A 12,190-nucleotide genomic window follows, 5' to 3' on the forward strand; every position below is an offset into this window, starting at 1 on the left:
GGTCATTTCTAGAATGTAAATTAAATATCCCTTATGAAAATTAGTATACTGTTTGATTTCTAACTAGTAATTAGAACACTGTTTGATTTCTAACTAGTAATTTTTTAGTGCACTGATCTCAAGTGAGTTGCTGTTTTCCAAAGTATAAGTAATAGAGAAGTACTTAAATATATAACAATAATTCCTCATATGAAATAACCTTGAATTTTTATTGCCGAATAAACCTTCAGTGGAACCTAGTCACAATTAGAATTTATACTCAGTTTTGAAGTTCAAACTGGAAATTAGCTCATGGATTTTAAGAGAATATAAATTCATTTATGTTGCAAAAATATTATAAACAGCCTTTGAGTATCATTATTACTTTATTGTCATGCATATGTCTGTCCCTATGAGAACAGAGCAAATGAGCATAGTTTACATACCAAAACTGTATTAAAAATGGGATGTGGTTATAGCTTAATAATGTCAGGCCTCCCCCCAGATGCTCTAAGAGTCAGTCCTAGCTAGTTGAATGCAGCAAGAGATACTTACTCTGAAATCCTCGCTATAAAATGAAGGCATAATTTAAAAACAGTAATTATGTCATATGATGGCGCTTTAAAGTAATTTGGTAATATCAATAGATACTAGTAAGAGTATATCTAGCATTTCTGCTGGGGCATTAACATATCTTTATATTATTCTCTCATCTGTGATTGTGTACATGTTAAGTTTATTTTAATCCCCACATTTCTGGCTGCTTACAGCTTATATATCATAAGCATCAGTATTTTTTTCCTTTGTTCTCATCTCTGATTAATGAGTTATTGTTTCTTGGTATTTTAAAAAGCAGTTATTAAATTGCAAAATCAAAAATTTTGACAACTGTATTTTGAGCTAAGTGCATCTCTTTCTAGAATGAGTCAGTGAACTTTTAAAATTTAAGAGCAAATTATTATCCATCTGATTATATAAAGTCATTTTAAAATCTGTAGCATAATTGACTATCTCAAGTTCATAAATCAAACATTATCCTTCATTATAATAAAATTTCCATAATGAAAAGTTAAGTTCTCACATAACCGAATGTACAGTCCTCAAATTTAAGGTAGTGACAGGCACAACATGTGCTCTACAAATAGTCACTACTGTAACCTTATTCCTAAGTCTGTAAAGCATAGCTAGGAATCCTTTATATGTATAGCCTTTAGGACTGTTAGATGAGTTAAAATCCAACTAACTCTGAAAAATAGCTTCCCTTATTTTGCCCATCAGATTGTGATGATTCTTCTGCTTTTTATGTTTAAATTCTTATTTCTGTTCTATACCCTGGTGAGATAGTAAGTAATCATGTTGAAGTTGGTATTAAGACCAAAATTATAATGCTTTTCTTAATGGGGGAACCCTAAGACTATTCACTCAGTCCATTGAGGGGATAAAAGAGATGGCTCATTCCCATCCTGTTTTGTTTACAAACGGTGTTGCTCAAATTTAGGTGACTGGCTACTAGGGAAATAAATGAATATGGAATTGAGGATGGAACAAAGAATTCAATGCTTTACAATAAATGGACTGTATTTGAGAGTTCAAGAGAGGATTGGAGAAAATAACTGAGTATGTAAAAAATGGTAAGTTTCTGATTGTTTAGTTGGAGGCAAGTGGCTGGCTCGATGAAATGACGTAATTGAGTGTTTTCATCTGGAACCCTGATATTTTAGCCTCTATCTCAGAATTGAGAAATGAGCAGAGTTTATCAGAAAGGATTTTCATTGCTGGTATCTTTTGTGTGTGCATGATGTATAGTACACACAGCTCTCCTTATTGATCCTTCACCAGGTGTATTATTTACTTTGCCTTCCAGGTGTCCGAAAATATGGTAAAGATTTTCAAGCTATTGCAGATGTAATTGGCAACAAGACTGTTGGCCAAGTGAAGAACTTCTTTGTAAACTACAGGCGTCGGTTTAACTTAGAGGAGGTATTGCAGGAGTGGGAAGCAGAACAAGGAACCCAGGCTTCTAATGGTGATGCTTCTACTTTAGGGGAGGAGACAAAAAGTGCTTCTAATGTGCCATCAGGGAAGAGCACTGATGAAGAAGAGGAGGTGTGTTTGTGTATGGAATTTGAGCTAATATGAGTCGAGGAATCACCATTTTGTGTGGTTTTCTGTAAGGTTAATTTGTCAGAGGACTAGCTAAATGAGCATGAAAGGTTGACAATACACTTACTCAGTGGTGCATCTCCCGTGACTCTTTAAGTCATAATGACATGCTAAGTTCTGATCCTAGAAGAATGGAGAGTGTATTGTTCTTTCATAGTCTTATTTTTATTTCCAGTGTTAAGCTGTTTACTAATAAATAAAGATGGCTGTTTGGTAGCTTCGTTGCTTTTTCGGTTTTTGGTTTTTTGTTTTGTTTTGTTTAAAATAAAAGAAGCTTGTGCTTCCAAAGAAAACTGGTGTTATGTTTTTGTTTTGTTTTGATTTGTTTTGTTTTTCCTGTGACAGCCCAAACTATATTGTATTAAGTTCATTGGGAACTATCATCTCATACATGTATTTTTGTTTCCTCACCTCTAGGCACAGACGCCACAGGCTCCTCGGACTCTGGGTCCATCACCTCCTGCCCCATCATCCACTCCAACACCAACAGCCCCCATTGCCACTCTGAATCAGCCTCCACCACTTCTTCGTCCAACACTGCCTGCTGCCCCTGCTCTGCACCGGCAGCCTCCTCCACTCCAGCAGCAGGCTCGATTCATCCAGCCCCGGCCAACTTTAAACCAGCCTCCACCACCTCTCATTCGCCCTGCTAATTCTATGCCACCCCGTCTGAACCCAAGACCAGTGCTATCTGCAGTTGGTGGCCAGCAGCCGCCATCACTTATCGGAATTCAGACAGATTCACAGTCCTCACTGCACTAAAATTAAATTGGACAGAGCTGCAGTAACTTCTCATCCCACTATTATACCAATGCTCATCTGTCTGACTGATGCGAAAGAGGAGAGACTAAGCCTGGATACTGAGGCTGCAGACTAGTTCTGTGGCAGTGGGCCAGCATAAGCTGCTGTCCAAGAAAAGTTTTAGTTTAGTTCATGCAACTGAGATGTTCTACAACAAAAACCTACAGTTGGCCTCCTCTCTGGGGTAGATGTTCAGTGACATGGTCTCATAAAAAGGAAGGAAAAAAAAAGATTAAGTATTCTGTATACCAAGGGTTTTTTTGTTTGTTTTTACTGTATTTATTTTATTGAGATTCTTTATATTCCTGCCTCTTCATAGTCAAGGCTCTTAGTACGGGAATATTGACTTAGGAATTGTGAAAACTCCTTAAATTTATTAAATTAAGGATGTTTGACTTTTTTCTTTAATTTAATTTTAACATTTTCCTATGTTAGGAGTGCAAGAATAAATAGCCTGCATTTCATATTTTGACATGTTCATTTAATGCATATTTGAGAAATTATAGCCACATATCCCTTTTTTCAAAAAATATTTTGCTTTTTTTTCTAAAGGAATGTTAATATATTCCTTTCAAAGAAAGCAATTTAATCAATTGCAAAGCAATTATATGAAACCACAAAGAATGTACTGAACCTGCGAACTGTTTAACATACAGTTTAGGGTCCTAGTGCAAAGTCCTTGCTTAAAGGTCATTGACCTTCATCTATCAGTAATAAGGATCAGAAGAATAACTTTACATGCAAATGAAGACTTAATTTGTTACAATGTCTTTAAGTTCTTAGAAAATGCTAATTTTGATTTTTTTTTTTTTTTTTTTTAGTGTTTTAAACGCTATCTGCTTTTAACTAGTAGTTGCCTACATTTGGGGACTTAGAAGAGAACTATATTTTTTGTCAGTTATGTGGAGACAGTGGTTATGGAAGCATTTATTTACAGTACCCTTTTTTGTGTTTAGGTTCTGAACTTAAAATTGCCCTCATACTTATTAATATGGTCTACATTTAATATAAAGGATGGTTTCTTGATAAATATTGTATTATTTGGGTACATTTGTGTATTCATACAGCCGACCTATATGGCTGGGTTTGGTTTAGGGTTAAATCAACATTATTTTATAAAATAAATTTAAGAATTTGTTCAGTGTCATCTAAAGATGTATCAGTATATTGTCAAAATTGTGCTGTTAAAATGCTGAGACCCCTTTTTATAAAGAAACAAAGAAAACATTTTGTCTTCTTAATTCAACATATAATCATTAAGCACCTACAAAGAATATTTTACAAGTGATACTATTTCAACAATGTGTTACTAATATTTTTGATACAATGATTTCATATTGGAATCATGACTTGTGCAAAGGGACAGATCATTTAGATTGCTGTACTAGTGGAACTTAAGGCTAAATGTTTGCACATTCACATACTCGTCACATTGAGAACTACTTCATGAAATGGTCAACACATAAGAACCTAATTTATGTTTTGAGAGGTCATATATTCCCAAATTATTGGAAAAATAATCTCTAACATTACAGCCTTAAAGAGCTGTAGACTTAAATCCATTAATTAGTTTTAATTTTGAAGTTTAGACCACTTTTTTCCATAAAAACCTTAAGTTCTGGCATAATCTAAAACTTTTTCCAGATATGTCTGTCATTCTCATTGGATCATCTTAAATCGTTCCCGTCCCTGGATTGTAACCAGATAAAATCTGATTTAAAATACTTAATATTCAAGAATTTATACTTATTTTTACTTTAAAATCACGGGAACAGTTATATCTTAAAAGAAAATATCTAAAGCATTTTTAAAGTACTTAGATTGTCTTGCATATGTGCATACTATACAGCTTTTATTGTCTTGTCTCTTGTCAGTAGACCTTCAATATACAGTATGTGGGATATGTCAGTCAAGTTGGTCAGTACCAGCATCTGTCCAGCTGTTAAGTATATTGTGATTCATTTAAAATCTATCCCAGCCACGGGCCAGGGTGCTGTATCTGAGGGATGTGCTGTAATTTGATTTACGTACACTAGAGCACACAGTAGGAAAATCTTAGCTTCATTAGTAATATGAAACATGTATATAGTGAGATGTCTTTATTGTGTGCTTTGCATATTTTGTAAATATTTTGCACGTCATTATTTTTCTTTTTTGTTTAAGCAGTGTTTGGCCTGGAAGAGTGATATGCTTGCTGCTTAATCAAAGGATTAAAGAGTTAAAGATGTCTATGTCTTCTATTTTTATATAATTTCATGTTGTATGAAAATTTAGGACCTTTTCACTGTGAAATTCAAAATACTGATTTTTATAAAAAGCAAAACCTAGAAATCTTTTAATGACCATTTCATTAATTTCATTTTTTGAAAAATCTACACTCAAGTATTTTTTTCATTACATAACTAAAGTCACACTTGATACATTTGGTAATATTAATGAAAAATATTTTTTTGTAATTCCAGTGCAGTATGGATGGAGTGAAAGGTAAGTTATGATCAAAACTTTTCCTTAATATTCGTATAATTGAGTAAAATCTAATGTAAATAAAGATGAAAGAATGAAAAATTCTGTCAATATAGACCTACATTCTTTTTAGGAATAGATACAGGAAACAAGTAAAAAACCTTGATTTTCAAAAATACTAAGAATATTGCAAATATTTTTGTAACAGTACCAAGTTTAGCTATTAAATAGGCTGTATTTAATGTTTTTTCTTGCTATCAAAATAATATGTTACCCATAAATAATAACTACTGGTCACTTAACACTGGGATGTCAGGGTCTCAAAAAGAATAATAATCTGAGTTAGAACTCAAAGCAGGATCTACCTTTTTGTACTTCCCCCAATTGCTCAGATGAATACATTCTGATTATAGGAAACAAAAAACTAAAATGTGTATTAGTTTTTTAATTTATTCATTATAGATAAGCATAAGAAGATAATAAGTAAATACAGGAAGAATCCAAGAATCAGGTTTGAGAAACCACGCTATATTCTAAAATATCTATAAGAAACTACCTCATTTTCTGACAGCATTTGTGGGAGTACATGAACTTTCTCCTAGGGTAAAGTAGGTGACATATAACTCTTCACAACTTAAATCTTTATCTTTTTATGAAGGAATATTTTGCAGCAATAAATTTTAGTAACAATAGAGCTTGGGAGTAAAACATTAAAAAGAATCCTCTTAGATCTGTGAGTTCGTATCTAAAAGGCCATGTAGCCTTTTCTACTCTCAGAAGTCCTACATATTTATGGGAGAAACAGTGAAGACCAGAAATTAATGTTGGGTTGAGATTTTTGCAAATGGTCATTACCAGATCTAAAGTAGACTATGGTCTATTGATAATGGAATGGCTCTTTACAATGTGGTAACAAACTTTAGAATCTTAAAGCTGGAATTTGGGCGAGCAGAGTGTCTAAGGAAAAGATGCTGGGAAAGTAAAGCGGAGAGGTCTTGGAGCAGTCTTCACAATGGAAATAGCATATAGGTTGATCTCCCAGAAAGCTTTCTATTTCTCTGGATTATCTTAAGAAAAATTTTTATTCAGTGTAATTTAATCTTATTTAAACATATAAGGTACAATTACCAATAATAGAACATCTTAAATAATACTCCAACACAAGGCATCTCGTGAGGTATCCAGCTTGCTTCCCAGAACAGCTTTCATAATTGGCAAGATTTGGCTTCAAGAGGCCGGTGTTCCCAAAACCATTTTTGTTCACATGCTGTGTGCTCTTTGCAAGAGGGAATTGGAAAACAATCGCCGAAGGGCTCATCACTTGGCTTATATACACAAGTTCCCCCTCTACCGTGATGACTTGCAACTCCACCGAGCAAGTTACTTCACCCCTCTGTACCTCGATTTCTCTTCCCTACCCAAATCTTACTGAAATGACAAATACAAAAAAGTAATCCTTAACGTTGCCGGAAAGCTGAGGGAGGTACCACCAGCAGATGGAGAGAAATTTATGACAAAACCTCACAGAATTAAGGAACCTCCCAATTCCATAAAGGTAAAAGCAGGAAAACTGACATTCTCAGAAGGTCCCGTAATAACCTCAAGTTAAAGGTGGAGAAATGGAGCAGCCACCAAGGATTCTTGCTTCCTGATATTCGTTGTGTGTGAACTGGACTTGGTGACTTGCTTCTGACCAATATAATACAGCAAAAGTGATGAGATGTCACTTCTGTGCTTGTGTTTTGTTGGTAGACTTTCTATCACCTTCTCTGCTTGCATACCTTGATGAAACAAGCTGCCATGTTGGAGAGACCCATGTGGTAAGGATCTGAGGCCAGCCCCCTACCAACAACCAGCCCCTCTAGGTAACAACCTGCTTAAAACTGGGCTTGGAAATGAATCCTTCCCCAGTTGAGCCTTGAGATGTCTAGAGCCCAGCCAATGCCTTGTTTGCAGCCTCTGAAACACCATGAAGCAGAGAACTCAGCTAAGCTGTGCTCAGATTTCTTAACACCACAGAAATTGAAATGAGTGATGTTTTGAGGTGCTAAGTTTTAGAGTTACTTATACAGAATAGAAAAATAATACAATCTTAACAATTAAAAGAAAGTTGGAGTGACTATATTAATGTTGGACAAAGATTTCAAAACAAAGAATATTATTGAAGATAAAGGTGGCCATTTAATAATGACAAAGGTGCCAGTTCATCAAGAGGAACTTTGGTACAACTGCAAGAATAGGCAAATCCGCCATTTAAGTCGGCAATCAATAACCCATCTCTCAATAGTCGATAGAATATGAAAACCAAAAGTGACTAAGAATATAGAAGATTTGAACAACACTATTTAACTACATTTACCTAATTGAATTATAGATCATTCCACCCAATGACAGCAGAATAAACATTCTTTTCTTGTGGACATGAAATGTTTCCAAGAGAAACCATATTCTATGTCATAAACAAATTTTAATAAATGGGAAAGGATTCAAATCATCCAGAGTACGTTTTTCTGAGTACAATGAGATTAGAAATCAGCAACAAATCTGGAAAATTCCCAAATACTTGAAAACAAAAACTTTTTTTTGCCTAAGAATATTTTTTAATTAAATTTATCAGGGTGACATTGGTTAATAAAAGTATATAGGTTTCGAGTGTATAATTCAATAATACATTATCGTATATTGCCTTGTGTGTTCACCCACCAAAGTCAAGTCTCTTTCCCTCACCATATATTTGACCCCCTTTACTCTTATCTACTTCCTGCCTCCCCCTTTCCCTCAGGTAACCATTAAACTGTTGTCTGTGTCTATGAGTTTTTTTTGTTTTTGTTTTTTTATCTTGTTTATTGGTTTCACTTTTATATCCCACATATGAGTGAAATCATATGGTTCTCAACTTTTTCTGTCTGACTCATTTCATTTAGCATGATTATCTCAAGATCCATCCATGTTGTCGCAAATGGCAGTATTTCATCTCTTCTTATGGCTGAGTAATATTCCATTGGATATATGTACCACATCTTTATCCAATCGTCTATCAAAGGAAACAACACATTCCTAAATATGCTATGGGTCAAAAAATAAATTTCAAGAGAAATTAGAAAATACCTTGAACTTAAGTGAAAATGATATATAAAAATCTATTGGATGCAGAAAACCTACGCTTAGAAGAAAATTTATAGCTTTAAACATTTATGTTAGGAAAAAAGATCTAAAATCAATCATTTAAGCTTTCTTTTTTAAAAGCTAGAAAAGAATAAACCCAACAAAATAAACAGAAGAGAGGAAAAAAAGATTATAGTTAAATAAATGAAAAAGATAACAAAAATAACATTAAAAATCTCTGAAGCCAGTAGTTGCTTCTTGAAAAAATCAACAAAATTAAAATTTGGTTAGATAGAAAATTTGTTAGATCAAGAAAAATAATGTATAAATGATTAAAATCTAGACTGGAAGAGGGGTCACCACTACGTAACCTATAGAAATTAAAAGAATTCGTAAAGGAATATTATGAACACTTTATACCAACAAATTTGGAAATGTTTATGAAATGGACAAATTCTTACCAAACCTGTCCCAAAAAGAATTAGAAAATCTGAAATAAGTAAAGAAATTGAGTTTGCAACTTAAAATCTTCACACACTATAAAGCCTTGGCCCAGATAGTTTTACTGGTGAAAATTCTTTCAAACCCTTAAAGAAATACCAAGCCTACACGAACTCTTTCAGAAAATACAGGAGGAAAGAACATTTTTCTAATCATTCTATAAGAGCATGATTACTTTGATTCAACGCCAAAAGAAGGCAGGAAAATTTCAGACTAATATCCCTAATGAACAGTGATACAAAAATCCTTACAAAATATTAGCAAATAAAATCCAGCAACATCCAAAAAGGATTGCACAACACAACCCAGCAGTGTTTATCAGGGGAATGCAAGTTTGGTTTAACATTCAAAAATTAATGTAATACCAAGGTTTTCTCAACCTCACCATTATTGACATATTGGGCTAGATAATTCTTTGTTCATTGTAGGATGTATAGCAGATACTAGCAGCATCCTTCCCCACCTCTAGTTTGACAATCAAAAATGTCTCCAGCCATTACCAAAATTTCCACCACAGAGCAACAACACCCCCAGTTGAGAATCGTTGCAATATATCACATTAATAAATAAAAGGAAAAGGCCATACGCTCATGTTGATGGACACAAGAAGAGACATTTGACAAAATCCAACACCCATTCATGATAAAAACTCTCAGAAAACTAGAAATATAAAGGAACTTCCTCAAACTGATAAAGGACATCCACGAGAAACCTAATGTCACAATTAATTGAATGCCTTCCCTTAGGATTGGAACCAAGGTAAGGGTGTCTGATCTCATTGCATCTATTCAACATTTTACTGGAGACTGTAGCCAATTCGATAAGGAAAGAAAAACATACGGATTGAAAAGGAAGAAAAAAGATTGTCTCTATTATAAATGACTATTTTTCATGTAAAAAAAATACTAATAAACCTCCAAAAACCAATTAGAATAATTGATGAGTTTAAGAAGGTCACAGGATACAAGATCAACATAAAATCAATTGTATTTTTATGTAGTAGTGATGAATTATCTGGAAATAGATTTAAGAAAACAATTGAATTCACAGTAATGTCAAAAAGAATAAACTTTGGGAATACATTTAACAAAATGTGAAAGACTTAGTCACTGAAATTTATAAAATACTGCTGAGACAAATTAAGGTAGATCTAAATAAATGGAGGGATATACCATGTTCACAGATTGGAAAACTTAATATTATTAAGATGGCAATTCTCCTTCAATTGATTTGCAGATTCAACCCAATCCCTATCAATATCTTAGCAGACTTGTTTTGTACAAACTGACAAGCTAATTCCAAAATGTATATGGTAATGCAAAGGACCTAGACCGGGAGCCAGCAAACTTTTCTTACAAATGTCTAGACAGTAAATAGTTTAGTCTTTGCAGTCTACACAATCTCTGTTATGTCGTTTAGAAAATACATAAGTGAACAGGCATGGTTATATGCCAGTAAAACTTTATTTACAAAAACAAGCACCAACCTGGAACTTAGTCTAGCCAAAAAATTTTGCAAAAGAACAAAATTGGGGGACTTACACTAACTGATTTCCATACTTGTTATAAAGCTGCAGTAATGAAGGCAATGTGATATCGGTGTAAGGATGGACAAATAGATCAGTGGAACAGAATAAAGAGTCCAGAAATATACTCACACATATATGGTCAATTGATTTTCTGTGGTGACAGAGTAACTCAATAGACAAAAGAACAGGATGTCTATATTTTTAAAAATCCTTACTTAAATCCAGGCACAAAAATTAACTTGAAATGGATCATAGGCCTAGATGTAAGAACTAAAACTATAAACTTCTAGAAGAAAACTGTGGAAAAATATGTCACCAAAAGCATGATCCACAATAGAAAAAAATGATAAATTGGATTTCATTAAAATTTAAAAATCTTTTCGAAAGATGCAACTACAAAAATAAAAAGGCAAATCACTGACCCAGGGGAAAATATTTGCAAAATGTATATCTGATAAAAGATTTGTGTCCAGAATATATAATGAACTCATAAAACTCAATAATAATGTTACAAGTCAATAATAAGAGGACAAAAAAATTAAACAGGCAGAACATTTGGATGGACACCTGCCAAAAAAGATATGCAAATGGCAAGTGAGTGCATGGAAAGATGTCACATCATTAGTCATAAGAGAAATGAAAGTAAAGCCACAAGGAAGTACCTATAACACCCACTAGAATGACTAATATTAAAAAGACTGATAATACCAGCTGTTGTCAAGTATTTGAAGAAACTGAAACCCTCTCGTATGGCTGGTAGAAATGTAACATGATATCGTGGTACAGACACTTTTGAAAACTGACAGTTTCTCACAGATTAAATGTACACGCACAACAAGACCCAGTAATTTTACTCCTGGTTATCTACCTAAAGAGAAATGAAAATGTATGTCCACACAAAAACTTGTATTCAAATGTTCATAGCAGCATTATTTATAATAGCCCAAAACTAGAAATAACTAGAATGTCTATTAGCTGGTGAATGGATAAACAAAATGTTGCGTATCTGTACAATGGCATACCATCAAGCAATAAAAGGGAAGAAAGTACCGATACATGCCACCAAATGGAGGAACCTCAAAAACATTATGCTAATTTACATAAAATACTACATATTTATTTATATACGTTTTCCAGAAAATGCAAAACTGTAGAAACAGAAAGCAGATTCTCTCTTGCCTGAGTCCAGGGCTGGAAGTGGGGTTTGACTGCAGAAGGACACAAGGGGTGATGGGTTGGTTCTAACATTTCGCTGTGGTTATGGTTGCATAATTGTTACATTTAGCAAAATTCACTGATCGGTTGAATTTTGTGGTATTGAAAGTATAACAGTAATGTTGTTATAAAAAGAAAAAGGAAAAAGGAAAAATGTGAAACAAAAGTTATGTGCGATGGATACAGCCGCTCCAGGTGATATACCACGAGAGGCTCTCACTGTGCCTGTAGAAGATTGCCTGGGAATTCGCAGGACACAGGGGCAAGGTCATGAGGTCGTAGAATACTAGGGTGTGGTTGGAGTCGAAGACATTTGAACTTTGTCAGTTTTTTTCCAGGCTAAGCCCTTCGTGAGCTTATGCCTTTCCTTCTGTCCTGTTTTCTGTGAAACAGAGGATGTGGCTGACCAGGGTTACAAGACCATTGCTTAAAAAT

At 34.0% G+C, this 12,190-nt stretch overlaps 1 protein-coding gene across 6 annotated transcripts in view; it reads left to right on the forward strand.

The window, feature by feature from the left end:
- RCOR3 (REST corepressor 3) overlaps positions 1-5,282 on the forward strand; it is a 49,315-nt gene extending 44,033 nt beyond the window's left edge. For 3 of the 6 annotated variants that reach the window (XM_023533194.1, XM_023533197.1, XM_023533196.1), the window contains 2 exons: positions 1,844-2,085; positions 2,560-5,170. In XM_023533194.1, the coding sequence (XP_023388962.1) occupies positions 1,844-2,085; positions 2,560-2,904 (587 nt within the window). In that variant the 3' untranslated portion in view covers positions 2,905-5,170. Of the gene's footprint in view, positions 1-1,843; positions 2,086-2,559 lie in introns of all 6 variants that reach the window. The other 3 variants (XM_011364487.2, XM_011364488.2, XM_011364490.2) reach the window with 2 other exon arrangements.
- Positions 5,283-12,190: the final 6,908 nt, after the last annotated feature.

Source organism: Pteropus vampyrus, unplaced genomic scaffold (genome assembly GCF_000151845.1).
Source record: "Pteropus vampyrus isolate Shadow unplaced genomic scaffold, Pvam_2.0 Scaffold98, whole genome shotgun sequence".
Classification (NCBI taxonomy): domain Eukaryota; kingdom Metazoa; phylum Chordata; class Mammalia; order Chiroptera; family Pteropodidae; genus Pteropus; species Pteropus vampyrus.